Source organism: Trifolium pratense, linkage group LG1 (genome assembly GCF_020283565.1).
Source record: "Trifolium pratense cultivar HEN17-A07 linkage group LG1, ARS_RC_1.1, whole genome shotgun sequence".
Taxonomy (NCBI): domain Eukaryota; kingdom Viridiplantae; phylum Streptophyta; class Magnoliopsida; order Fabales; family Fabaceae; genus Trifolium; species Trifolium pratense.
Window position 1 is genome coordinate 47,314,054 of NC_060059.1, and position 26,654 is coordinate 47,340,707.

General features: G+C 34.1%; 2 protein-coding genes across 9 annotated transcripts; both read left to right on the forward strand.

The window, feature by feature from the left end:
- The first annotated feature begins 327 nt into the window (after positions 1 to 327).
- LOC123921514 (DNA replication licensing factor MCM3-like) lies at positions 328 to 24,014 on the forward strand. 3 transcript variants are annotated; one of them, XM_045974114.1, is made up of 8 exons: positions 328 to 651; positions 1,569 to 1,699; positions 1,781 to 2,019; positions 2,100 to 2,249; positions 2,326 to 2,528; positions 2,737 to 2,796; positions 2,878 to 2,967; positions 23,800 to 24,014. In XM_045974114.1, the coding sequence occupies exons 4-8, from the start codon at positions 2,120 to 2,122 to the stop codon at positions 23,821 to 23,823; spliced, it is 507 nt and encodes a 168-aa protein (XP_045830070.1). In that variant the 5' UTR covers positions 328 to 651; positions 1,569 to 1,699; positions 1,781 to 2,019; positions 2,100 to 2,119; the 3' UTR covers positions 23,824 to 24,014. The 3 variants fall into 3 exon arrangements, with proteins under 3 accessions (XP_045830070.1, XP_045830064.1, XP_045830056.1); XM_045974108.1 differs by lacking the exon at positions 23,800 to 24,014 and adding an exon at positions 6,555 to 7,428 and having other exon boundaries at positions 330 to 651; XM_045974100.1 differs by lacking the exon at positions 23,800 to 24,014 and adding an exon at positions 7,194 to 7,428 and having other exon boundaries at positions 342 to 651.
- LOC123921484 lies at positions 9,850 to 13,841 on the forward strand. 6 transcript variants are annotated; one of them, XM_045974085.1, is made up of 6 exons: positions 9,907 to 10,232; positions 11,281 to 11,992; positions 12,113 to 12,459; positions 12,542 to 12,610; positions 12,686 to 12,891; positions 13,315 to 13,841. In XM_045974085.1, exons 2-6 carry the CDS (start codon positions 11,578 to 11,580, stop codon positions 13,346 to 13,348), a joined length of 1,071 nt encoding a protein of 356 aa, XP_045830041.1. In that variant the 5' UTR covers positions 9,907 to 10,232; positions 11,281 to 11,577; the 3' UTR covers positions 13,349 to 13,841. The 6 variants fall into 6 exon arrangements, with proteins under 6 accessions (XP_045830033.1, XP_045830022.1, XP_045830041.1 ...); XM_045974089.1 differs by having other exon boundaries at positions 11,295 to 11,992; XM_045974066.1 differs by having other exon boundaries at positions 9,876 to 10,232; positions 11,281 to 12,459.
- Positions 24,015 to 26,654: the final 2,640 nt, after the last annotated feature.

Below are 26,654 nucleotides of genomic sequence, written 5' to 3' on the forward strand. Positions count from 1 at the left end.
TCTGCGTTTAATTCAATTTGAGAATAAGGTTATTAATCTATGTTTAATTTGGGCAAAAATTGGTTGAGAATTGAAAAGAATTAAGCCCAACAATATCTTCAAATTCATGTTAGAAATAAGCATTAGTACAAATATGACATATTACACAAGTAGTTTACATCTGACGAGCATATGTCAGATGTAAAACGCTATATGGAGTAGTCTTTTCATCTGGTTTCAATATCCACAGATGTGAAAAATAAATAGACAAGATTTTTTACATCTGGCTTCAATATACCAGAAACATAACTAAACACGGTGGCAATCTTATAATTATGGTGAAATATATCTAATAGTGATATCTCTCTCCCAAGACTAAAAAAAAATGCAATAGCGCTGACAAAAAAAAAACCAAAACGCAACCCTCAGCAGCAACCATCCTCACCTGCGCAAGATTGAACCGGCGATGCAAACCCTCAGCGCCGTCCTCTACCGGCGACAAGATTGAACCCTCCGCAACCTTTAATCAAATCACCACCAGCGCTGTCCTCTCTCTCACTCGCAGTCGTCCTCTCTCTCACGAACCCTAACTCCAAATCGAAGCTTCTCTTTCTTTCTCCGGCATCTACTCTCACGAATCGAAGCTTGTCTTTCTCTCTCACATTGATTCAGGTACTCTTCTTTCTTTTTTAATCCTTTTTAAATATTTTCCTTTTCGTGATTTCTCTGTGTTTTAGCTCTTAGAATTGTTACGTGGTGGTTATGTGGTTTTGATGGGAGATGAGGATGATTATGGTGGATGTTGAACTGTATTGTTAACAATAACTAATGTTAAACTTTATACTTTTTGAAACAGTATCGATTTTAAGTGTAATATATTATACAGAATAACATTCAAAGATTATCCAAATCCTAATTTACAAAACAGTACGGACAAGAGTATTGAATTTAAGTGTTTTATAGAAAATCTTTGTTGTTTTGAAAATATATCCCCCAAATTTTAGCTATCAAACATGAAAACATGATAAACTTGTTATACAAATATAAATAGGATTGACTATTGAGTACTAAAGTGCCTATAATATTAATTGTTTCCAAAAAGTTTGGTAGGTAAATATTGCTTATACGGACAAGAGTATTTAATTTAAGTTTTTAATAGAACATGAAAACACAATAAACTTGTTATACAGATATAAGTAGGGTTGAGTACTAAAGTGCCTATAATATTAATCATTTTCCCAAAATTTGGTAGGTGAATATTGCTTATACTTACCTGTTATGGGTGATTCTTTTGTATCCATTCAGTTTTGGGTCTAATTTTTATTTTAATGGGTCCGATGGTGGTATGTTATGCATTTTGCTAGAGGATAACTGTAATATAAAGGTCATTTTCTTGTTAAAAAGCATGTAATCTCTTTTTTTAAGCTGCAATTTGTGTTATCTTTCGGTAGCTTGTCCTGTTTTCTCTTTCCTTTCTGTTTCATACAGATTATAATTATGAACACAATTCAAATTCAAAATATTCTACAACTGTGAATAAATGCTCTGTTCAAGCATGCTGGAATCTAACCTATTATTTTCATTTATAGGTTCTCTCGTAAGGCCAAAGGTTGTTAAAAGTGTTCATTTTTGCCCCACCACTGGCAACTACACTAGCCGTGATTATCGAGATATTACATCTAATTTGGGTTTGCCCACAGGGTCTGTTTATCCCACAAGGGTAATCTCAAGATCCTTGATTTCTAGCATTATTTTTATCATTACCAAAGGATAAAATATACTGACTAAGTGTTTGTTGTAGGATGAAACTGGCAATTTACTTGTGACCGAGTATGGATTGTGCAAATACAAGGATCAACAAACCTTGTCCATGCAGGAAGTTCCTGAAAATTCTGCGCCTGGTCAGCTCCCAAGAACATTGGATGTCATAGCAGAGGATAATCTTGTTGATTCTTGCAAGCCTGGAGATCGTGTGGCTATTGTCGGGATATATAAGGCTCTTCCAGGAAAAAGCAAAGGCAGTGTGAATGGTGTATTCAGGTAGCTTCAGAAAATAGACTGAACAATTCCTTTGCTCTTGCTTTATTGAATAGAAACTTGATTGATTAATGTGCATGCAGGACTGTGCTCATAGCCAACAATGTATCTCTTCTCAACAAAGAGGCTAATTCTCTTGTTTATCGTGTTGGATCAAATGGATCCTGATATTGATCGCCAAATATCAGAGCACGTCCTTCGTATGCATCGATTTTGTTCTGCTATTGATGGAGGTATATAAGCAGTTTTCAGAAAATGTTGAAACATGCATTCACTAGAGAATTCAAATTAATGTACTTGCCAATACAGGTGAGGCAGCACATGATGGGAGTGCACGATATGGAAGAGAAGAGGAAGCTGATACTGAATCATCTGTCTTTGTCAAATATAACAGAACGCTACATGGAAAGAAAACTGATAGAGGTCGCAAACGCGATACACTTACAATTAAGTTTCTTAAAAAGTATATCCATTATGCTAAGCATAGGATTCAACCTGACCTGACTGATGAGGTGCTGTTACTAATAGAAATATCATTCTTTTCTTGATTTATAGTGATTTTCCTCTAATATATTACAATTTATCCACTGTAAGGAACTTTTGGGTCGCTATATCGTTTTACGATTGCCACACCTGTGGATGGTTCTTATGAAGTCTGATTTTCTAAATGATGTTTATGCTTTTGTTCCAATTCCTTATATCAATTAAATTTTTCGACAGGCATCTGACCAGATTGCCACAGCATATACTGAGCTCAGAAATGCAAATTCAAATGCAAAGGTTAGTATTAGGAAAGCTTATAGAAGCATATCAATAGTTATACATATTAATTTTTATTGATATCTTGCTGGATTTATGCAGACCGGAGGAACACTTCCAATAACTGCCAGAACTTTAGAAACCATAATACGTCTCTCAACTGCTCATGCCAAATTGAAGTTGAGCAGAAAGGTACTGTACTTGGCATCTATCTTTCAGATATTTCTAATATACTAATATCATTATTTGTGATACATGTCCGTTTTGACACCAATTGTAACGCCCGTTTTTTTTTTTTTTTTTTAAAAAAAAATAGTTATTTGTTTGTTTATTAGTATTTATTTAACTATTTGTGTTTATTTATGTGATTATTATTTATTTAATTATGTGGCGTGTAACTTTCGTATTTGGAATATTTATCGGTTTTGGTTAAGTCGGTTAATTAAATAGAATCAAGTGTTATTTAGATTTTATATGAGTTGGGCTTTGTGTGGGAGAGATAGAATAGTCCATTGAAATTTGGGGTGTAAATAGGAATAGTGTAGAGAATAGAAACCTAGTTGATATATTGGTATAAATAGAATATAGAACTCACTTCTTTTATTTTGTAAACCGCCCTAGCTATTCATGTTGAGCCTTCATTCACTTTTAGTCGGAATCATATATACACAGTGGAAATCATGATATTAAAATACCAATTCACCCAAATGGGAGATTAGTGGAGCACTCACGTTTCATATCTTGGTTACTCCATCAAATTGTTTTCCCTTGGTCCATATTAATTAGCCTTATCAACCCACACCCATTGAAACTAGCGAGACATCCTTATCCTTATAATCATAAAATTACCATTTCAACATTTTGTGAAAGAAAAGAGGAGGGTTTTAAAGAGACAAGAATAAGAGGAGGCAAGAAGAAGAAAAGAGAAAGGAAAAGTCAAGCTCAAAGAACAAGCCAAATAGAGTAGAGAAACCAAGTGAAGGAGTAAATTTCAACAAATCTAAGGTAAGAGGGATAGTAACATAATTATTGGAGATGAATTCATGAGAGGAGAGAAAATTCTTTTCTCTAGCCCAAACTCTCATCATCTCAATTTGGGGGTTTGTATGTGGGATTTGGGAATATATTTATTTATGAGTTTTATGTGTTGATACATGAATCTATATGTTTGTTCATGATTATTGGATGATTTTTCTTGGGAAAATAGTTACTTTGATGTTAGATGATGGCATTTGAGTTGTTTTTGGTAAGTTGTGATTTTGAGCTTAAATCCATGAAATAAGTGTTTTTATGTGATTACTATGAATTTTGATGAATGAATCTTGTATGTTTGGTGTTGAATTATTGTTGGAATGATGTTTGTTAAAGTTCAAATATCATAAGTGATGATTAGGGGAAACTTTAGGTTTAATGGGATTTAACTTGTGTTTTGGAAAAATCAAAGATGGAAGTTTATAATGTAAGAAAAACTGTCATTTTATAAAAGTCTGAAGAGAAAACGTATATTTTGATCCCTTTTAAATCTGAATTGGTTCTTGTCGTAAACATGAAAGTTGTAGATATTTTCCTTAGCTTTCCAACGCATGTTTACGCGTCCCAATCAGATGCTCGTAACTCAAATTACGACTCATACAGTGAGCAGGTCGAACCTGCAAAATTCTGCAGGATGAACAGTAGACGATGCTAAGTTGTGGCTAGCCGGCGCAACCCCTTTTGTTGACTTTTGACCTTTTTACGGTTTATGTACCTGGACTTTATTTTCAAAGTTTTTCGTGTATATTCCAATTACGGAGTTCGTTTTCTGAGATTATGCTTGGATAATGACATTGCTTATATTTTGGCATTACTTTAGTTTAAATTAACTTTCGTATGCTTAATTAATTGGAATTGGTGAACCCTTGATGATGTGTGGCTTTAGTGACTTGTAAATGAATATGTTGTTGATTAATGATGATGAATTGGTTGTTGATAGACTATGATAATCATGATGTTGATTTATTGATGATGATAAATGATGATTTATCATGAGTAGAGTTATTCTAAAGACGATGATTTAGAATATTTGGATTATATTATCCATATTAGGTTGATGTTATAGTTGAGATAAAACCATATGTTTGGTATATGCACATTTCATGCATTCATAAGTTGTGTATATTGATGAGTATCCTAGAGACGAGGTGGCATTTAGGGTGCACAAAATGTAAAATTTGTGCACCATGCACAAGTTTCAAAAAGCAAGATGGGAGGTTGGATTTTGCATTTCCATTAAATCTTATCATACACCTCCTACACCTTATAATATACCCTTCTTCTTCTTCACTCTCTTTCTTCTCTCCTCTCTCCTCCCAACAACAAACTTTCCTCTACACGATGGAAGTCACATACTCCTCCACCATCACCACCATCCAATCCGAGCCTCCACCACCATTACCTCGTCTCCAACCCTCCATACAAGGTTTTGGTTTTTTTTTTTTATAGTTGTTTGTTTTTCTGGGTTTGAAACATCTTTTTGTGAGTGTTTAAAGACAATCAAAAGTTGTCAAAAAGAAAAAAGACAATCAAAAGTTTAAATTTTTAAGAGACTGGTAATTATTTTGCTATTTGGTGCTTGAATTAGTTGTTTATGTTTATTTTCCCTTTTTTGTTCATGTTTTTGAGGGTATATGATTCTTTGTTAGTGATGTTTTCTGACTTTTTTTGGTTATTAATTTAATTTTGATCCGATACTTATAATTTATCCTATTATTTTTTTCTCTTTTAATTTGTTGTTTGTTGTTATTGTTTTGATGAATGAGGTTAAAAATGAAAATTTCATTTGATAATCCGACGGAAATGGTCACCGGAAAATCGCCCATGGTGGTGTGCAGTGGCTTTCCAGCGAAGGTGGTTAGAATAGGTGAAGAAGCAGTACAATATAGGGATCTCGCGACAAAGAGCACAAATCCGGTGTTTGTTTTCCTTGAACATGTTCAAGCTGGCCGAAAACGGCCTCTAAGATCAATGGTCTGAAAATTCAAACTACTCCAATCTAAATATAAATTTGTGGGTTCTATAGAGGAGAAAGAGATAATTCAATAGTGGTGTGGCCGAAAAGGCTCTCCCAAAATGGAGGTCTTGAGCAAAAAAGAAGGAAGAAAGAGAGTATGTGAATTATCAATCAAGTGTATATGATCCACGGTAAAATCTATACATTTACTCAATCCAATGGTCCACATTAAAATAAATAAACTTGTGCATCATGCACAAATTTAACAATTTGTGCATTCTAAATGCCACCACGATGATCTAGTTTACTGTTATTCTAGAGACGATGATCTAGAATGTTTTAGAGACGATGATCTAAAACACTTGGGTTAAGTTATCCAAGATTATGATGAATCGGTACCACATACATATAGATATGTCTAGGTGACATCATATCTATGTGACATTAGAATGCATTAGGAATTATGTGACGTTCTTAATTGTTAAATGGTACTTGACATTGTATATTTGATTTAATTGTTCGAGAGTTTTTACTTCTCAAATGTGATGAATAATTGATAAAAGAATATGTTTAAGTATGTCTTATACATGTTTGCTTATGTCTGATACACGTCTGAGTATGTCTGATACATGCATGTATATGTTCAATATGTATATGAGATGTCTGAGTTGAATTTACACAGTTGCTTTTATTTTATTTAGTGTCTGATATGCGTTATATTCAGTCACTGATAATAATTGTGTTATCTAACCCTCTGTTTTGTGTTTGTGCTGAACCGTTGGAGGTTCAGGTTCTCAGGTTGTATGTTTGTTGGTGTTCGAGTTGTTGGTAAAAGCTCCGCTCTGATTGTGACACGGGGAAGGGTTCATAGAGTCTTTATTTGTTGTTGTTTTATTTATTTAAATTAAAGGTGTATCTTTTATAAAAGAATCTTGTATAAGTGATGATTACTAATTAATATTACTAGTAGTGTTTTCAATGAAGAATGTAACACTTTGAACCAATATTTTTTTTTAATTCATTTTGACTCAGAGTCTTGAAAATTATTTTTTTTATCCGCTGCGTAGTTTTGAAAAAACATTCTTTTATTAAGATAAATTGAATATTGGGTTATGGTGGTTACACCAATCACATAACATGTGCAGAGGCCATACCATATTAACCTCAATCTTTTTTGTTACATTTGGATGTTTTGATCAGTACTAGTGATTAGTGAGAGTAGTTGTTAGAAGACTGGAAGATTTATTTTAATTGTACATGCGTGTATGAATAAGTTTCCTGCATTAGTTTACATCATTATGTTTCCTGCATAAGTTTCCTGCATTTATTTTAGAAGACTGCATTAGTTTCCTGCATTCTGTTTGTCTGGATTATTGTATTTTTTTAGATCATGTAGTATGAATAAGTTGATCATGTATATGTATTGTAGGTGTTCGATGATCCCACGTCATTAACCGAGGAGGAGCTGTATGAATTGCGAAACAGCTGGGCAACTTGTTTTCTTGACCTATACAATCCCGAGGTAGATTATGATGTTGCCGATGATGAGGCTTAGGAGCTAGCTAGGTTAATTTGTGTGATGTTACAATGGATTCACATTAATTATGATGTTTTGAATTGTAATGACTTGTATTTTGCTTAAATGTTATAACATTTTGGATGAATGAGTTGGTATTTTGCTTGAATTGTAATGACTTGGTATTTTATTTAAATTGTAATGACTTGGTTGAATGTAATTGTATTTTGGTTGAATGTTGAATTGTAATGCTATTTTGGTTTTTTTTAATTACAAAATAGGATTTAAAATATATATATATATATAAAAAAAAGCAGGATTTTGAAAGGAAAAAAAATTAAATAAAGTTACTATTTCACATCTGGTGACTTGGTCAGATGTAAAAGGTCCAATTTAATTAAAAAAAAAAATTAGTCAGCTGAAACACGAGAACAGAGGTAAAAGGGGATAATTTTACATCTGGCGAATGTCAGATGTAAAAAGCATAAACTTACTACATCTTGTACGTCTACCTCTGACTGGGTTCAGATGTAAAATGGGGTTTTGACCAGATGTAAAAAGTGTTTTCTGTACTAGTGAAGCTACAAAATTTGTTCAACACTTTAAAACACATTGTTATGACCATATCAGTTGTTTGTTAGACTTCGGCTCAAGAAAATATGCTGAGAACTCATCTGCAGCTTATTTCTTCTGTCTCTTTGGAAGCTTGCTAGCTACTGCAACTTATTTTTTTCTTTACTTGCTGTACTTTGTTGCTTTCCATAAATTGGCTTATTTTTTTCTTTACTCGCTAGACCAAATACATTAATAATGCAATGAACGTAATTTTTGTTTATATAGTGTTACAGAGGGAGTACTATTATTACATTGCAATTTAAGTGACCATTTCGATTCAAGCCTTATTACTTAATCATCTATTTGTGTCCTCATACATACATACATACATACATACATACATACATACTACTAGCTAATTGTCAACTTGTACCAAATAAAAACAAATGCTCACCGTCCATAAATCCTAACAAAACTGGCAGAAAATGTTGAAATTACTAGTTTCGTACGTCGGGATCGAGGTTTTTTTGTGTGTGAGTTTTCAATGACTTTGTCATTTCGTTTATCAACAAAAAAAAACAAATGCTCACCTTTTATTAAACTATGTATGCATCATCATGAATTAATTTTTTTTTTTTTTTTTTTTGACGCAACATCATGAATTAATTTATCTATGTCATATCAAGCCTATTTCTGTTTTCATCTCGCAAGGAGCTTGTCATTTGCACTGTAATATTTTCAAACGATTTGTCTATAAGCTTTTATTTTTAATCAAGAACTTTGCAGTATTATGTTTCGATCTAAATCTATAACCTAAGAGTATGTTAACACGTGCTTTAAGATACATCTAAGGGTTTTATTATCGATTGAAAAAGAAATGTTAAATGAAATCGATTATAATAGTTTAATAAATGATTTTGCATCTTAAAAAGCTCAAAAAATAAATTTAAATAAATATTATAATAATTTAATTTAATTTTTTATTAGAATATAAAATGCCCCAATTCAAAATCCGCTTTAAGGGTCTGTTTGGCAAGCCAAAAAAGCTAGTTTATAGTTTTTGTCTTATGGCTTATAAGCTAAAAGATCTGTTTGGTAACAGTCTTTTCAGAAAGAGCTTATAGTTTATTTTACTGACTTCTAGCTTATTTTTCAGAAGCTATTTCAAGTAGCTTATGAGCTTATAGCTTATCATTTTTTCTTTCAATTTTACCCTTATAATTTTATCTTAAATCCAATTTTATCCTTTCTAATTTATTATAGTATTACTATAATATAATATAAAAAAAATATGTTAGTCATGTTCCGGTTGCTTTCTAATTCTTATATTTTACCTTTATAGTTTGTCTCTATTTCAATTTATATACTTATACTATTCATTGTTCAATCAGGCCGATCCATTTTTAATCTATTGAATGTAAAACAATTGTCAATTCTTGCATTTTGAGGAGTCACTTTGCAACCTAAAGGTACTTGGTTCGAAACTTGACATTAGGAAAAAAAAATTACATTTACCGGTAAACATAAAAATATACATTTATATACAATATTAGTTTATATATAATGAAACTAAATATCCTACGTACTAATGAAGATAATTATACCAAAAAAAATAAATGAAGATAAATATTGATTTGGTATGAAATAAAATTAAAATACTATATAAGTGGATATAAATGTTTAAAAGTTAATTATAAATAAATAATCAAAATAAATAATTATAAATAATTAAAGTATCTCAAATATCAAATTAATATAATGAGTTAAAAATGTCATTTTATGTATCTTACATTATCAGTTAGTTGAATCGCTAATTTTATCAAACACTTCAATTAACTTATTAACTATCGGTCATCAGCTATCAGCCATCGGCTAACTTATTAGTCAACCGCTATAAGATGCTGAGAGAAAATAAGTGGAAATATGGCAAATTTTAATTAGAATGTATTAGAGGAGTGTGACCCTAACACTTCTCTTTTGCCAAATATAGTGATGGTCCTCAAAGCTATGTAACGGGCAGAATTGGAAGAATAGAAAAGTGGGTTGTTTGTTTCTTCTCCATTTCTTTGCTGTGTTGCGAAGACTAAAAAATGTTATGGGTCCTACCATTTATGTTCTCTCCTAAACCAAACAAGAGAGATTCCCTTTTATCTCTTCTATTTCTCTCGTTTGTGTTTCACTCCAACCAAACACACACACTATCACAGATGACGTCTAAGACAATGATCGTGCGGAGCACCATCGTTCGTTTAACGTTTCCAAGAAACACAAAATCCTCAAAAATCTATTACTACCTCCTTTTAGAGATGTTGCGCGCGATGATGATCCTTCAATCCTAGTTTTAGGGTTTCACATTTCCAATCACCCCCTTTAAATGCAGCCAGCACAATAATCACGGTAAGTATAAACTTATATATGCATTTTCCTACATTTTTGAACTGATTGGATTTTCATGTAAATCAACCTTATGTTGTTGTTCATTTTTAGTTATTAACTAGTTGATTTTTTTAGGCCTGAGCATCGGTCGATTTCGGTCAGGTTCGGGCCGAAAATCACTAAATCGATAAAAACCGCAACCATATAATTTGGACCCAATTCCGACCGTCTATATCTTCGGTTTGTTCGGGTTCGGGTCATACGGGTGGCGGGTTGAACGGGTCGGTTATTACGGGTTAGATCGAAACTTTGTTTACATCTAAAACTCCTCCATTATCCAAAAATTTCTAATTTTCGAATAGTTTAATACCTCGTACAATGCAACAAAAAAAATAGACGAAGAAAATTAAAAAACAAAGAGGGTAAGATGCAGTTACTTTCTTTCAATATGTAGATCTAAAGACAATAAAATATTAAGTAGAAGAGACGTAGAAATTAAAATAGATCTAGAATATATATTAGAATATATTTTCCACCTTCTTTATCACCATATTATTAATTATAAGCTTTGTAAAATATAATATTTTTATTTTATATCAAAGATGAATAAAAATAACAAAGAGAAGAGTATATTAGATTGAAAGCGAGAGAAGGAAAAAAATTAATTTGCATCTAATGGTTGTTCGGTCGGTTTCGGTTATGGAGAGATAGAATTTTAGAGACCCGCACCCGCCCGTATGCAACCGTTCATGCCCGTTTTTTTGCAATTTGTTGACCCGAGACCCGCACCCGACCGAATGCTTCAATGTGTTGTCGGTTATATCGGTTTAGAGTCGGGTCTCGGGTTCATGTTCACCCCTAGATTTTTTGTCAGTGTACTTCAAAAGTTCCTTAAAAAATTTGATGCATAGTTTCATGGTTTTGTATGGCCTTGGTATTTCTCGTCCTCTGCCCCTATTTGTAATAAGAAGCATCCTGAAGTTTATTTTGATATGTAACTCAGATTTAGTGTTAGCAATTTTCTGTATGGTTTGGTGGGGTTCATTTTTCAATTTTCTGTACTAATCAGTGCTTCATGGATAGCCCTGAAGTGGATCTGGTTCCCAATAAGAAACAAGCAGTAGTGGCTCCAAAGAGTCTATCGTCAGGAATGCTCAACTCCAATATTTCGTCATGGGGAAATTCTTTAGGCTTTCACAGTTCACTCTTTAACTGGCCATTTTACTGCACAACTATTTGATCTATTTACTGCATCTATGAATTTTGAAGACACAAACATTTTCCCTTTAAACATAGATAATAAGTTGAATGCGGAGGAAATGATATCTTGGATCCTTTTGGGGGTGATGCCTCATTTGGTTTATCCATGTCAACTACATTAGAATATTCTCAACTAGTTTTTAATCACGATGGTATTAGAAACCTCAAAGTTAATGAGGTGAAGGCTGAGAATTTCATGTCTGTTCCAACTAATAATCCGTATGATGGAGGAGTTAGCAAAACTGTGTCAAACACTCATGCATTCAAGGAAGGCGATCATTCAATACCAACAAGTCTTACATACAGCAAAGGGGATGCCAATGTAATATTGATGGATGGCGCTTTTGACAGGACAGATAACAATTTAATGTCGATGAGTCAATCTTATAATAAGGGAGATGACAACTTTTCAATAGCTTCAACATACAATGATATTTGTAATTCAATATCAATGGATCAAGGATACAATCACGTAGATAGTAATGTCATGTCTATTGCTCAACCTAACAACAAGGCTCATGGTAATTCTATGTTAAGTAACCACTTATTCAATAAGGTTGAAGATGGCACCATATCAATGGGCCACATTTACCATCATAGTGGAAATGACATGCCGTTTTTTGCTCATTCTCATAATAAAGGTGGAAGCACTATCATATCATTTGGTGACTGTGACAATGACGATGTAACTCCATCTGACTTATTTGTTTCCGACTACGGACTGTTTATGGGTCAAGCACCTTTGTGTATGTCGCATATGTCACAAGTTGCGAATGAAAAAGAGTTCGTTAGATCAAGCACTAAAAAACTACTTCCAAGTACAGCTCAGACATCTGCATCTGAAACTGAAAATGTTACCAAGACAAAAGAGGAGATGGAAATGTGTAAAAAGGCTACTTCAAATAACTTCCCTTCAAATGTTAGAAGTTTGCTATCCACTGGTATGCTGGATGGCGTCTCTGTAAAGTATAAGGCATGGTCACGGGAGGTAAAATTTAGTATTCATGATGAGTTCATCTTTCCAGTAGCTTATCTTTGATCACATGTTTGGTTCTTCCTATGCTTGATAGAAGGAACTTCGAGCTGTTATAAAAGGTGCTGGGTATTTGTGCAGCTGTCCATCGTGTAGTTTTTCTAAGGCAAGTTTGTTTAGTCATCATAGAGGAGAATCCTTTTGAAGCCAACTTGCTATCTCTAATATTGCATTTCTTCAGGTTATTAACGCATTCGAGTTTGAACGGCATGTTGGTTGCAAGACAAAGCACCCAAATAATCATATTTACTTTGAGAATGGGAAAACCATATATGGAGTGATACAAGAGCTCAGGAGCACTCCACAGAATATGTTATTTGAAGTTATTCAAATTTCAAACAATAACTGGTTCACCTATCAATCAGAAAGCCTTCCGCATCTGGAAAGGTAATATATTTTGTTCAATACTTAGACCATGTTTGGATAATCAACTTAATTAAGTTCTTATAGTATACACACTTATCATAGAAGTGCTTATGTATAAGCTATTTCTATAGAAAACGATAAAATAAAGTAATATGTTGTCATATAAGCTATAGGCTGTTTAACTTAAGAAAAAAAAGATGAAAACGACTTATATAGTATATACATGTCATAAGCTCTTCCAAATAGTCTTACAAGTGCTTGTGTATGCTTATACCAGTAAATAAGATCAAATAAAGTCAATCCAATCAGGACATTTGTTGTGTTTTGTGTATTTGGATGACATCTTTATGTTGTTGAACTTGAACAAAGTTGCTTTATGTGAGTACATATTTCTTCCTTCTTATGTTGCGTCTTCCTCCTATACATAATCCTTTTTGGCTGCAGCACGCGAGCTCCAGCGCATATGTGGAAAAGATGAAGTAAAAAAGTTGTTATAATTTAAAGAAGCAAATTTGAGTCCCAATATATAACTATAACAAACCTTGCTGGGTTCGTAGGAGTGCTGTTTTGATACACCTTTGTTGACCCTAAAGTTTGAGTCCTTTACGTTTTTGAGTTTTTGAGGACAACAGGACTATAATAGAAGGAAACTGAAAGTAACATATGTGTTGGGTGTTGCAAATTGAATGTTTCATGGCATGTAAGCACTTAGTGAGTAAGTTTCATGAAGGATTTTAATGTCATGATCTAATTTCCTCAAGTGATGTTTTCTTGTTTTTGTGTATTTAATTTAAGAGTAAATCTTTGACAAAATAAAATACTTTGTTGAACAAAACCTTATCCAGCTGTCTAATAGATATCAGCATTGACAATGACATCTTCTATGGAGTCAATACTATTTTCTTTTGCTGTCTGGAAAGTGAAATGCTGTAATTAGCTAAACTTATGAATTAATGTTGTATTATACCTGACATCCTATTCTGTAACAGTAATGAGGGAGATGGATTGTCTCCTGTGAAAAATAAACTGGAGGGTGTCCACTGTCCAGTGGATGCATCCACACCCACCTTTCATTTTCTCTATTTAAATTAAAATTAAAGTTGCTAAAATAAATCAGTGGTCAAAATTTCACTATCAGACGGCGATGAGACAGTGTGATGGACTGGTGGTGACGGCGACGAGAGATGGTGGTGGAGATCGGTGAACAGTGTTCCAGTCATGTTTCTATGATTTATTGTTTTATCACTTTTATGTATGGTTTTATTCTTTTAATCTCAACCATTGAATTTTCTTAGGACACATGTCTCATATCAGTAAACCAAATGGGGAAACTGGACAATTTTGCTACTGGAGCGTACTCGGACTCCAAAATTTCACTATAATAAAATGTCACATGAGTGTGGGCTTAAGCCCTCTTTTGTAAAAAAAAAAAAATGTCACATGAGTGTTCCAATAGCATGACCGGATCGGTGATTAGTTTGGTTTAACTGGTCCGGGTTTTAAAACTATACAATTAGGAATAGATGACAACATTACTCCCTGCTCAACACTATTTTGTAAGTGGTGTTTTAAAATTCGGACCGGACAATCAATTAATATTTTCAAAAATTAAAAAATTCAATTTTGCAGGGAAGAATCAAACCCGACCTCCTCTTTGCCACTCATCCAACCAACTCATCTTGCGAGATACATATTGCATCCAAATATTTTATTAAGACATTTGCGTGTAATCCTGCCATCATTTCTGTTGGCATTCCAAAAGGAGGGTCCCTAGTGGGTAACGAGAATGGTGGGATATGAGGACTTCTAAATTCACTGGAACTATAGGGCTTATTGGAACATCCATTGACATTGTTGAAGATGCCAACGTAAAACTTGTCATGGGAGCAGTTACTCCAATAGTAGTTGAAACTGTCGACGGAGCAGTTACTCCCAACGTACTTGACACCGACAGGGAATTGTTTATGAGTTCTTATTGAATATCGTTAATTTTGATTGGTTTTAATAACATATTAAATGATTTCCGATTTTTTTTTATAAAAAAATTATGGATAATCTAAACGATATAAATTTTCAATTCAATGATCGATTTTATAAAATTCATATTCTTATAATAATATTGGCAACTTGTGCACCATAAAAACTTGGTGAACTCTTCCATGTTAGCCAAAATCTTTTGTTTGATTCACGTTCATGTAATGTTGCCGTTATTGAGTAATACAAGATTACTTTTTATTAAAGTCTCGTTATTTATAAAATTTAATCACACATCCATTTATATTATATTTGTAAAAGAAAAGGAATGAAAAGATTTTATTTTTTTACCTTTTTTTTTTTTTTTCATTTAGAGGGGACATTATAGTTTGTTAGATTATTATTACTAATTTTTTTGCCTTTAAAGGACTTATCTCATTTCATTCAAAATAATTTTGTAAATACATGTTGGAGTATCGATAAAAATATGGAAAGTAGCTAGTCTATGGGCGACTTCATTTGTTTGTCTCCTAATGAACTTAACACGAGAGTTCACAAGATTTGCAGCTAGAATGATTCTATAGTCTCTTAGGATATCGCTAACGTCTGAGTTGTAGGTTTTGCTACTGTAAAAACAACTCACTACTCTTTTGCAATCCATCTCGAAATCCACATCTCTTAATTGCAGCTCATCCACCCACTTTAGTCCACTTAACAACCTCAAAGCTTCTCCAATCTCCACGTCAAGAATAGGTTCTAGCCATTCAATTTTTGAAGCCACATATCTTCCTTGATTGTCCCTTATACACTTAACCCAATTTCTATTTTAACATATGAAGACCTTAGACCACCAATATGTAGTTTATGAACTTTAAACTGAAACTCGTTTGTACTCCAATTAAATATGAAGAAACAATTATGAGCATGTTTGTTTCAGTTTTAAAAAAATGGATTTTTTCTTTGTATTTTTAAAATAGATTTTCTAAAATCATTTTTCAAAATATTACAAGTTTTTTAATATTCATTTTTTTCTAAACCGAAACACTAATTCTGACATCATATAACATAAAACGCACATTATTGAAGATCAAAATATAGTCAAAATCACAATATTTTTAAAAAGTTGTATTTCAAAAATGATTTTTATGAAAATCTATTTGAAATAGCTTAAGTGATTTTTCGAAATTTTGATATCCAAAAAAAGTTTCAATAAAATGATCGAATACTTAAAGTTACATTTTAAGAATAACTATTCAAACCAAAAATTTTCATTTGATGCTTTTATAAAAAAAAATTGTATATTTTTTTTACACAAAACTATATAACATTATAAGAATCTATTTTCAAAGAGTCTATAACAAACAAGGGATATATATATCTCTGCAAAATTGGAAACCAAAACAGGGTGAAATGGTGAATGAATGAATTAGAAAAATAAGTTGAAAATTGAGAGAAGGAAGCACAATTATCCAAAGCAAAAATAATCCGCCGTTACCGTGGTCGGCCTATGTTGTTCTTCCCCAACGTTGAGTGAGCCACCAAAGGGATAAGCTCTTATCCTCTTCCACCCCATAGATTTATGCCCTCACCTCTACTATTTGTGACAGAGCAACATATGAATTATGGGTTTTCTGTTTTAAAATGTTGGTCTGCAAATCTTTTTTTTTTAATTTAATTTGGGATATCGCTAATGAACGTGCTGCTGTTATTATGCCATCCCATCAACTTCAAAATTTGGCTTTACAGAATGAGAAGGAAGAATAAAAAAATGGATAATAAAAAATCATGCTGCCAAAATATATTTAACTTGAATGTTAAGTGAAGCTGCAATGGTCTGTGAAGGAGAAAATGCAACTGTTTGGTAATAGGAGATTAAGAGTACGGCGATAGATTTGGAATGTTTTGTTACTGTATTATTTTAAGGGTAAATAAGGTTTTACCCCTGCAAAATAGGAGAATTTTGCATTACCCCTGTAAAATAAAAAGTTATGATTCCCCTCTCGTAATATTAAGATTCTTTGTTTTACCCCCTGAATTGACAACATGGATTTGGAATCTTAATTTTGCTGACATGGCAACTATATGTGGCTTTTTTTTTACACATGGCTTTTTTTTTACTGTTTTTATTTATTTAATTTTTATTTTGCCACATATTGAGCTATGTCATTTAAAAAAAATAAAAAATAAAAAACAAAAAAGGAGAAAAACAAACAGCAAGAAACATCAACAATCTTCACCACTCTCATGGGAAGAATAAACAACAACAACAAACTTCATCTTCAATCTTAAATTTCATCTCATCAATTCAATCTCAAACCCATAAATCCAAAACCATAAAAAACTCATAAGTTTCTCAAAACATAAAATCTCACAGTTCATTCTCCACCACCAGCCACCACCACCGTTGTCGTCCATCTCTCTTTCTCACCAATTGCATCTCTCTTCCTTGCAGCATCACTCTCAATTTTGTTGTTTGTTGATTTTCCAGAAAATTAAAATTAAATCAGAATTAATGATGTTTGGAGAACATGTGTTGTTGTTATTTTTCTTGAACTTGTAATTGCTAACCCAACCCATATCCTTCACCAAGATCAAAGGAATGAACACGTGAGAGGTAGAGACCAGGAAGGAGAGGGATGAAGGAGTTGATTATGTTAGGGTTGTTGTTGGTGGTGGTGGTTATGGAGGAGGTGGAGGAAGAGTTTGAATTGGAGGAATTGTGGAGATGATGAATTTTTTTTTTTTTCGATTTAGGGATTTGAGATGAAAATTGCTCCCTGAGATTTGATATGAAGGTTGATTTTTGGAAAAAAAATTTGTGGGATTTGAGATGAAGATTTTTTTATTTTTTTAATTTTAAATAACAATGATTTGGAATAATTATAATAATAAAAATAAATAAAAATTCTAAGAAAATCCACATATGCATGCCACATCATAAAAAAAAAAAGATTTCATGTCTAGTTGGCGAATTAGGGGGGTAATTGAATGAATCTTTATATTACAGGGGGGGTAATCACAAAAAAAATTTTTGCAGGGGGTAATGCAAAATTCACCCATTTTGTAGGGGGGTAAAACCCTATTTACCCTTATTTTAATAAGTTTAATCCCGTTGTATATTAACCTATAGATCAACCTGTTGGAACAAAATTGGTTTGAAAATTATTGCCCCCAAATTCATTAAGGTTTTGATGATAACAAAGTATTAAATGTACAATTGAAGATACTAAAAATTTATTTTAAGTGTGCAGAACTACCATACAGGCAAATTCTGAAGAAAGACCAGAAGTTGATTCTCAGAGCTTCTCAGTGACTCAGAGGATAGAATCCTCAGAGGATAGAACCTTCAGAGGATATGTGTATTAGAGGATGAAGACCTCAGAACTTGTTAACTCTGAAGATAATCAAACTCTGACGTTATCTTGGATTGTGTGAAGATTCAAAAGTGAAGGTCAACTCTTTTACCAATGAAGAAAAGGACCTTTCAACCTTGATCAGAACAGCTACTTATATTTTGCATGTCCATAAGGGAGAACGTGACTTGTCTGGATTTTAAGCTTAATAAGGAAAGTCTTCTCTGCACAAGGTCAAAGTTACTGAAACTCTTACTCAGTTTTAGTAACATCCAAACTGCATCAAGACAGATGAAAGAAGACAAAGTTTATCTTCATCAACGGTCATGTGCGACGACTCTATTCTTCAGTTATATAAATACTAGAAGAAGTGGATTGCAAAATAACAACATACGCACGAACAATCTTTCAATCGCTAATACAAGCTCTCAACCTCTTAACCGAGAATTTCACTCTCAGTCAAAATACTTTGAAGTCTTTGTGTACTCATTGTATTTAATCTTAAAGGTTCTTTTAAGAGTATTGTATTACAACAACAAACTTTATATACTTTCTTAAATTTGAGAAGTCTCTTGTTGTGTGCTTGAGCATTGTGTAGAAGTCTCTTGCTGTGTGCTTGAGCAATTGTAATCTTGTGTGATTATAGTAAAATCCCTTGGAAGTGCAAGGGGACTGGACTACTCTCGTTTTGTGAGAGGAACCAGTATAAATCTGTTGTGTGATTTTCTCTCCCTCTAATCTTGATTATTGTTGTTGCTTATTTATCCGCTGCTATCTTAGTTAAGTTGAGAACTTTGAAATTTTTTTAACTTATCTAAAACACAATTCAACCCCCCCCCCCCCCCCCCCCCTTCTTGTGTTTTCACACCTTCAATTGGTATCTAGAGCTCTGGTCTGTCACTTTCACTTAACAGTGAGACAGTAAAAATCGTGAAAACATCATGTCTGGAGAAGAAAATACACCTAGATCTGGTGCTAGTGGTGCAGGTGAAGGGAGTGGTGGTAAAACTGCCTTTGGTCATGACTATTTGAATAATGAATCATATGAACACAGTGGCAATAGAAAAGCCCCTGTATTCAATGGTGATGCTTCATTATTTGAATGATGGAAGGAAAGGCTCTACAGTAACATCACTGTTATTGATCATGAGTTATGGGACTTGGTTGAGCTGGGAGTAACTTTCGAGCATCTGAATGAACATGGAAGGTTATCCATTGAGCATAGAAAGTTACTTACACCGGCTAACCTGAAGCTCTATACTAAGCATCACAGGGTTAAAGGACATAGTTGTTGGTGCTATCAGACATGAGGATTATGTCAGGATAGAGAACAAGTCTTCTGCTAAATCTATTTTTGACTCTATGTGTGCAACATATGATGGTAATGAGAAAGTTCAAGAGGCTAAAGCTAGTCTCTTGATAAGACAGTATGAACTCTTCACCATGGAGAAAGATGAAGATATTAAAACCATGTTCACAAGGTTTCAAACTCTTGTATCTGGTCTCAAGGTTCTGAAGAGAAGTTACACTACCTATGACCATGTTCAGAAGATTCTGAGAAGTCTTCCTCTTGTGTGGAGACCTAAAGTCACTGCAATTGAGGAAGCTCAAAATCTCAAGAATATGAGTCTTGAGGTTCTGATAAGCAATCTCAGAAGCCATGAGATGGTTCTGAATGCTGACTCAGCAACTCAGAAGAAGTCCAAGTATGTGGCCTTACAGTCAACTAGGATTTCTTCCAAAGCTCTTAAGACTCAACTTCTTGATATTGAGGAGGAATCTTCTGCAGATGGTCAAGAGGAAGAGATGGGAGATGATGAATTTGCTATGTTCACCAAGTTTCAGCAATGGGTTAGGTTCAATAAGAAGAACTTCAGAGGAAATAGCTCGAGAAACTCTGGTGGTAAAAAGGAGGAACAAAAGAACTGCTTCAATTGCAAGAAGCCAGGACATTTCATTGCTGACTGTCCAGAAATGTCCTCCAAGGACAAGAGTAAATGGTACAGCTCCAAGAAGCAGCAGTTCAAAAGTAAGTTGAAGAAGAGTGAAATTCTGGTATCACTAGAATGATGTTACCCAAGATGTCCCAACAACTACTTTATGAATAATGTTGTTTCTATTGTTGGCACATCTTATATAACATGTAAAATACTGACAGAAAATAAATAAACTGCACAAGTAATTGTTAACCCAGTTCAGCCAACTGCCTACTCTGGGGGATACCAATCCAGGAAGGAAATCCACTAATAGTTCTAGTTACTAAGACCTCCAGCAAACCCTAGGATTTACGCCTTATACTAAGACCTCCAGCAAACCCCTAGTTTACGTCTTATAACCTCGACACTACTTATGCAACTTCTGCCTAGGAACTCCTAGACATGAGATCCCATCTCACTTCCACTCACACAACACAACCTGTGTTGTTTATACAATGTTGGGAATGATGTGGCAACAACTCACCAAGACAATACTTCACTTTTGCTTAAAAGCTTCAAGTGAATCACACACGGTAAACTCCGTACTTCAAAGCTTAGGAGTAACCTTAAAATAATAAACTCAGTTCTTAACTCGTGTTATAGAATCCACAAGCAAGAATTACAATAAACAAATAAAGACTCAACAAAGACTCAATATGTATTTTCTAATACTTTTCAATGAGATACTTAGTCTTGAACTTGGTCTTCATATATATAATAAACTAGCACGCTCCTCTTGCTTCAGAAAAGATAGGACGCTCCTTGAGAGCCATAAAGGATGATCTGATTCATTTTTAATCTTCATCAAGGATATATCAAAACTTTCCATAAGTGTTTAAAGGACTTTAGAGGATAAGATAAGTCATACAGTTATTCCATTAAGTCTGACTTATCCTTAAAACACCTGGTCAGATCAAATCTTCAATAAGCGTGCTCTTAAGTGGATTTCCATATATAGCAGATGCTCTCATTAAATGCGCGAGATTTCCTTAGCAAATATGATGTTGTAACATGTTTTCCAACATCTTGTTAGTATATTTGTTTTAGCAAAATTAAGCCAATTTCAAATATCCAACAAAGAGTCTGATGGCTACGTTTGAAGAGCTATCATCTGAAGAGGAAGTTGAAGAGGATGAAGAAGCAAATCTGGCACTTATGGCCTCAACAGACTCAGATGTAGACTCAGATGATGAGCCAGAATCAGATTCAGAAGTAGCTGATGAGGTATTTTCTGATTGCTCTAAAACTCAACTTATAACTGCTCTTAACAAGGTTATTGAGAAGCATCTCAAAGTATTAAGCAAACAAAAACTTTTGCAAGAAAAATTTAATACTCTGAATGCTCATGAAAGCCACTTTCAAGGTCTGTATCAGCAAACTCTAGACAGAGTGACTGATCTTGAAAGAGGTTGTGCTGTTTGCCACAAACCTAGTGATGAGCAGGAAATGGCTCTTCAACAGTTTGTGCATCTCAATATTGGAAAGAGCAAGGCTGCTAATTTAGTTTATAATGTCATGAGACATCGTGGAGAAGGAGTTGGCTATGAATATGGTAGAACATATTCAAAGCTAAAAACCTTTGCCAAAAGAGTTGGAAAATCCTTGGTTTACTATGTAGTACCCCAAGGTGAAGAAGGAAAGAATGTTGGTGCTTTGAGGGATGAGAATATTGACCTAAAAGATTCTGAAGCTGATGACTCAGAGGAACCAAGTTCCTCAGGTTCTAGAAAGAGAAGCTCAAAAGTTAGAGGTTGTTCAGAGTCTGAGAATATTAAATTAGATAATCTGAACACTTCAAAATCTGATGCCTCAACTTTTGGAATCAAGGAGACTTCAGTACCTAAAGTAAATCAGCCTAAGAACTCAAAGTTTTTTAAAAGAAAAGAGTCAAGTTTCAGACCTCAGAAGCAACACAAAACTCAGATTATCTATGACTCTAGAATCAGTAGATACAACCAGTCCAATCAATGGATTTGTGATCAATATAGATTCTGGAATCATAAACAATCTAAGTCTTGGAATAATAACAATCATCAAACAAAACAAAAAATTTAAAATGGTTATTATTCCAAACCAAGGTCCTTTCCTAATGTTCAACAACAGGGCAAGCATTTAAGAACTAACAAATCTGGACCCAAAAGCAAATGGGTACCAAAGACTGAAATCATATATCATTCAGATCTGCCATCTAGGAAAGGTTATGTACTACCTAAGATGTGGAAACCAGTCAGATGCAAGGGAAAGAAAGCATATGTTTTAGACATATGGCTTACAAGTCCTCAAGTATACAGTCAGAACTTGAGAGAAGAAGAAGACTACTGAGATGATTTTATTGTTAACTGCAAAGAGTTTTACCGCAATGATTAAAATTGTTTGTCATACAGCTCACCACTCAAGGAGGAATCATGAATCATTCATGGTATCTGGACAGTGGATGCTCAAGGCATATGACTAGTGAGAAACAATTATTTTCAAAGCTAACTCTCAAAGAAGGAGGGTCTGTAGGATTTGGTGGAAACCAAAAAGGGAAAATCGTCGGTACAGGTACAGTAGGTAATTCTTCGTTATCTATTAATGATGTTTGGCTTGTCGATGGACTTAAACATAATCTATTGAGCATAAGTCAATTATGCGACAATAGATATGTAGTTGTCTTTGATAAAGAATCATGTACTGTATCAAAACAGTCTGACAAATCCATAGTATTCAAAGGAATGAGGAAGAACAATGTTTATAAAATAAATCTTTCTGACTTGAATGAACAAAAAGTGGTTTGTCTTTTGACATTGAGTGAAGAAAAATGGATCTGGCATAAGAGATTGGGCCATGCTAACTGGAGGTTAATCTCTAAGCTTAGCAAGCTTGATCTTATCAGAGGTTTGCCAAAAATTAAATATCACTCAAATACACTTTGTGGTTCATGTCAAAAAGGAAAGATTACTAAAACCTCTTTTAAACCTAAGAACATTGTCTCTACCTCAAGACCATTGGAACTACTTCACATTGATTTGTTTGGGCCAGTTAACACTGCCTCTATCAATGGAAAGAAATATGGATTGGTCATTGTTGATGATTACAGTGGATGGACTTGGGTAAAATTTCTGAGAACAAAGAATGAAGCTTATGATGAGTTTAGCATCTTCTGCAAACAAATTCAAAATGAAAAAGGCTACACCATTTTAAAAGTTAGAAGTGATCATGGTGGGGAGTTTGAAAATGAACCTTTTGAAACCTTTTGTGAAAATTATGGCATATTGCATGAATTCTCTTCTCCTAGAACTCCTCAACAAAATGGGGTTGTTGAAAGGAAGAATAGAACTCTGCAAGAAATGGCCAGAACCATGATGCACGAAACAAAAGTAGCAAAGTTTTTATGGGCAGAAGCTGTAAACACAACATGTTATGTTCAAAATAGAATCTATATCAGATCTAAGTTGAACAAATCAGCTTATGAACTGTTCAAGGGAAAAAAAACCTGACATTTCTTATTTTCATCAGTTTGGATGTACTTGTTGTTGGAACAAAATTGATTTAAAAATGTTTGCCCCTAAATCTATTAAGGTTTTGATGATAACAAAGTATTAATAAACAATTGGATGGACTAAAAATTTAATTTAAGTGTGCAGATATTAGCTTCAGATAAGCTCTGAATGAAGCTCAGAAGATATGCATTCAGAAGTTTACAAGCGCTCAGAAGATGTAGAACTTCAGAAGTTACAACCTTCAGAAGATGAAGACGTCAGAACCTCTTAAGGTCTTAGCCTCATCAAACTCTGAAGATCTTCTTGAAGTCTGTGAAGATGCTCTTTTGCAAGTCAACTCTTCTACCAATGAAGAAAAGGACCTTTCAAGCTTGATCAGAACAGCTACTATCTTTTTGTCTGTCCACTCTTGAGAACGTGGGACATCAGACTTGTTAGCTGAATAAGGAAAGTCTTCTCTGTACATGGTCAAAGTATCTGAAACTCTTACTCAGTTTTAGAAACAACCAAACTGCATCAAGACAAGCTGCTTGAAGACAAAAGGTTATCTACTTCAACGGTCATTTCTGCAACGACTCTTTTCTAGTTGTATATATACTAGAAGGATCAGTTGTATTAATACACAACATTATTAAGGAATTGACAAGCGCTGAACAAACTCTGAATTCTGTGTATACAAGCTCTGAACCTCTGATCTAGTGTTTTTGCACTTGTAGTTCAAATACTTTGTACTCATTGTATTTGCGCCTTTAGGTTCTCCTAAGAGCAGTTGTATACTTTCATCTACTTTACTATCTCTAGTACTTGAGGAAACTTAAGCTTGTGTGCTTAAGTGTGAAGTCTTAAGCTTGTGTGCTTGAGCATTGTTGTGAAGTCTTAAGCTTGTGTGCTTGAGCATTGTTGTGAAGTCTCTTGCTTGTGTGCTTGAGCATTTGTAATCTTGTGTGATTATAGTGAACTCCCTTGGAAGTGCAAGGGGACTGGACTACTCTCGTTTTGTGAGAGGAACCAGTATAAATCTGCTTGTGTGCTTTCTCTCTCTCTCTCTCTCTCTCTCTCTCTCTCTCTCTCGTGTTATTATTTGTGTTACTTATCCGCTGCTAACGTAGTTAAGTTAAGAACTTTGAAAAAGTTTTAACTTACCTAAAACACAATTCAACCCCCCCCCTTCTTGTGTTTTCACACCTTCAATTGGTATCAGAGCACTGGTCTGTTACTTTCACTTAACAGTGAGACAGTAAAGATCTTGTGAGAACACTATGTCTGGAGGAGACGATAGTAGCACTAGAACAACCGGTGAAGCCGGTGAGGCCAGTGGAGCTGGTGGTGGTCCTAGAAATGCTTTTGGTTTTGACTACTTGAGTAATGAATCACATGAACATAGTGGCAACAGAAAAGCCCCTATATTCAATGGTGATGCATCATTATTTGAGTGGTGGAAGGAAAGACTGTATAGCAATATTACTGCTATTGATCATGAGTTGTGGGATTTGGTTGAGCTGGGAGTAACTTTTGAAAACTTAAATGAACATGGAAGATTGTCCATTGAGCATAGAAAGTTACTCACACCAGCTAACTTAAAAATCTACACTAAGCATCATAGAGTAAAGGACATTGTTGTTGGTGCTATCAGACATGAAGATTATGTCAGAATAGAAAACAAGTCTACTGCTAAATCTATCTTTGATTCTATGTGTGCTACCTATGATGGTAATGAAAAGGTTCAAGAGGCTAAGGCTAGTCTCTTGATAAGGCAATATGAACTATTCACTATGCAACAAGATGAAAGCATTGAGACTATGTTTACAAGGTTTCAAATCCTTGTATCTGGTCTTAAAGCTCTTAAGAGGAGTTATTCCACCTATGATCATGTTCAGAAGATTCTGAGAAGTCTTCCTATTGCTTGGAGACCTAAGGTCACTGCAATAGAAGAAGCTCAAAATCTCAAGACTCTGAGTCTTGAGGCTCTGATAAGCAATCTCAGAAGCCATGAGATGGTTCTGAACGCTGACTCAGAAGCTAAGAAGAAGTCCAAGTCTGTGGCTTTACAGTCAACTAGGACTCCTTCTAAAGCTCTTAAGACTCAGCTTCTTGACATTGAAGAGGAATCTTCTGCAGATGGTCAAGAGGAGGAAATGGGTGAAGATGAGTTTGCTTTATTTACCAAGTTTCAGCAATGGAACAGGTTTAACAAAAGAAACTTCATAGGAAACAGCTCCAGAAACTTTGTCAGCAAAAAGGATGATCAGAAGAACTGCTTCAACTGTAAGAAGTCAGGACACTTTATTGCTGACTGTCCAGAAATGTCTGCTAAAGACAAAAGCAAAAGATACAGCTCAAAGAAACAACAATTTAAGAGCAAATTGAGAAAGAGTCTGATGGCTACTTTTGAAGAGCTATCATCTGAGGAAGAAGTTGAGGAAGAGAAAGAGGCAAATCTAGCTCTAATGGCTTCAACTGACTCAGATGCAGACTCAGAGGATGAATCAGAATCAGATTCAGAAGTGACAGATGAGATATTTTCTGACTGTTCTAAATCTCAACTTATAACTGCACTTAACAAGGTCATTGAGAAACATCTCAGAGTGTTAAGTAAACAAAAAGTTTTACAAGAAAAGCTTAACACTCTGACTGAACAGACAGAACATTTTCAAGGTCTATATCAAGAAACTCTAAATAGAGTGAATGACTTTGAAAAGGGTTGTGCTGTGTGTCACAAACCTATTGATGAGCAGGAAATAGCTCTTCAACAGTTTGTGCATCTCAACCTTGGGAAGAGCAAAGCTGCTAATAGAATTTATAATGTTTTGAGACATAGAGGAGAAGGACTTGGCTATGAATATGGTAGAACATATTCAAAGCTGAAGACCTTTGCCAAAAAGGTTGGAAAATCTTGGGTTTATTATGTTGTTCCTCCAAGTGAAGAGGGAAAGAATCCTGGCACTTCTGAAAATGAGGATGATGATCTGAGAGATTTAGAAGCTGACAGCTCAAAGGAA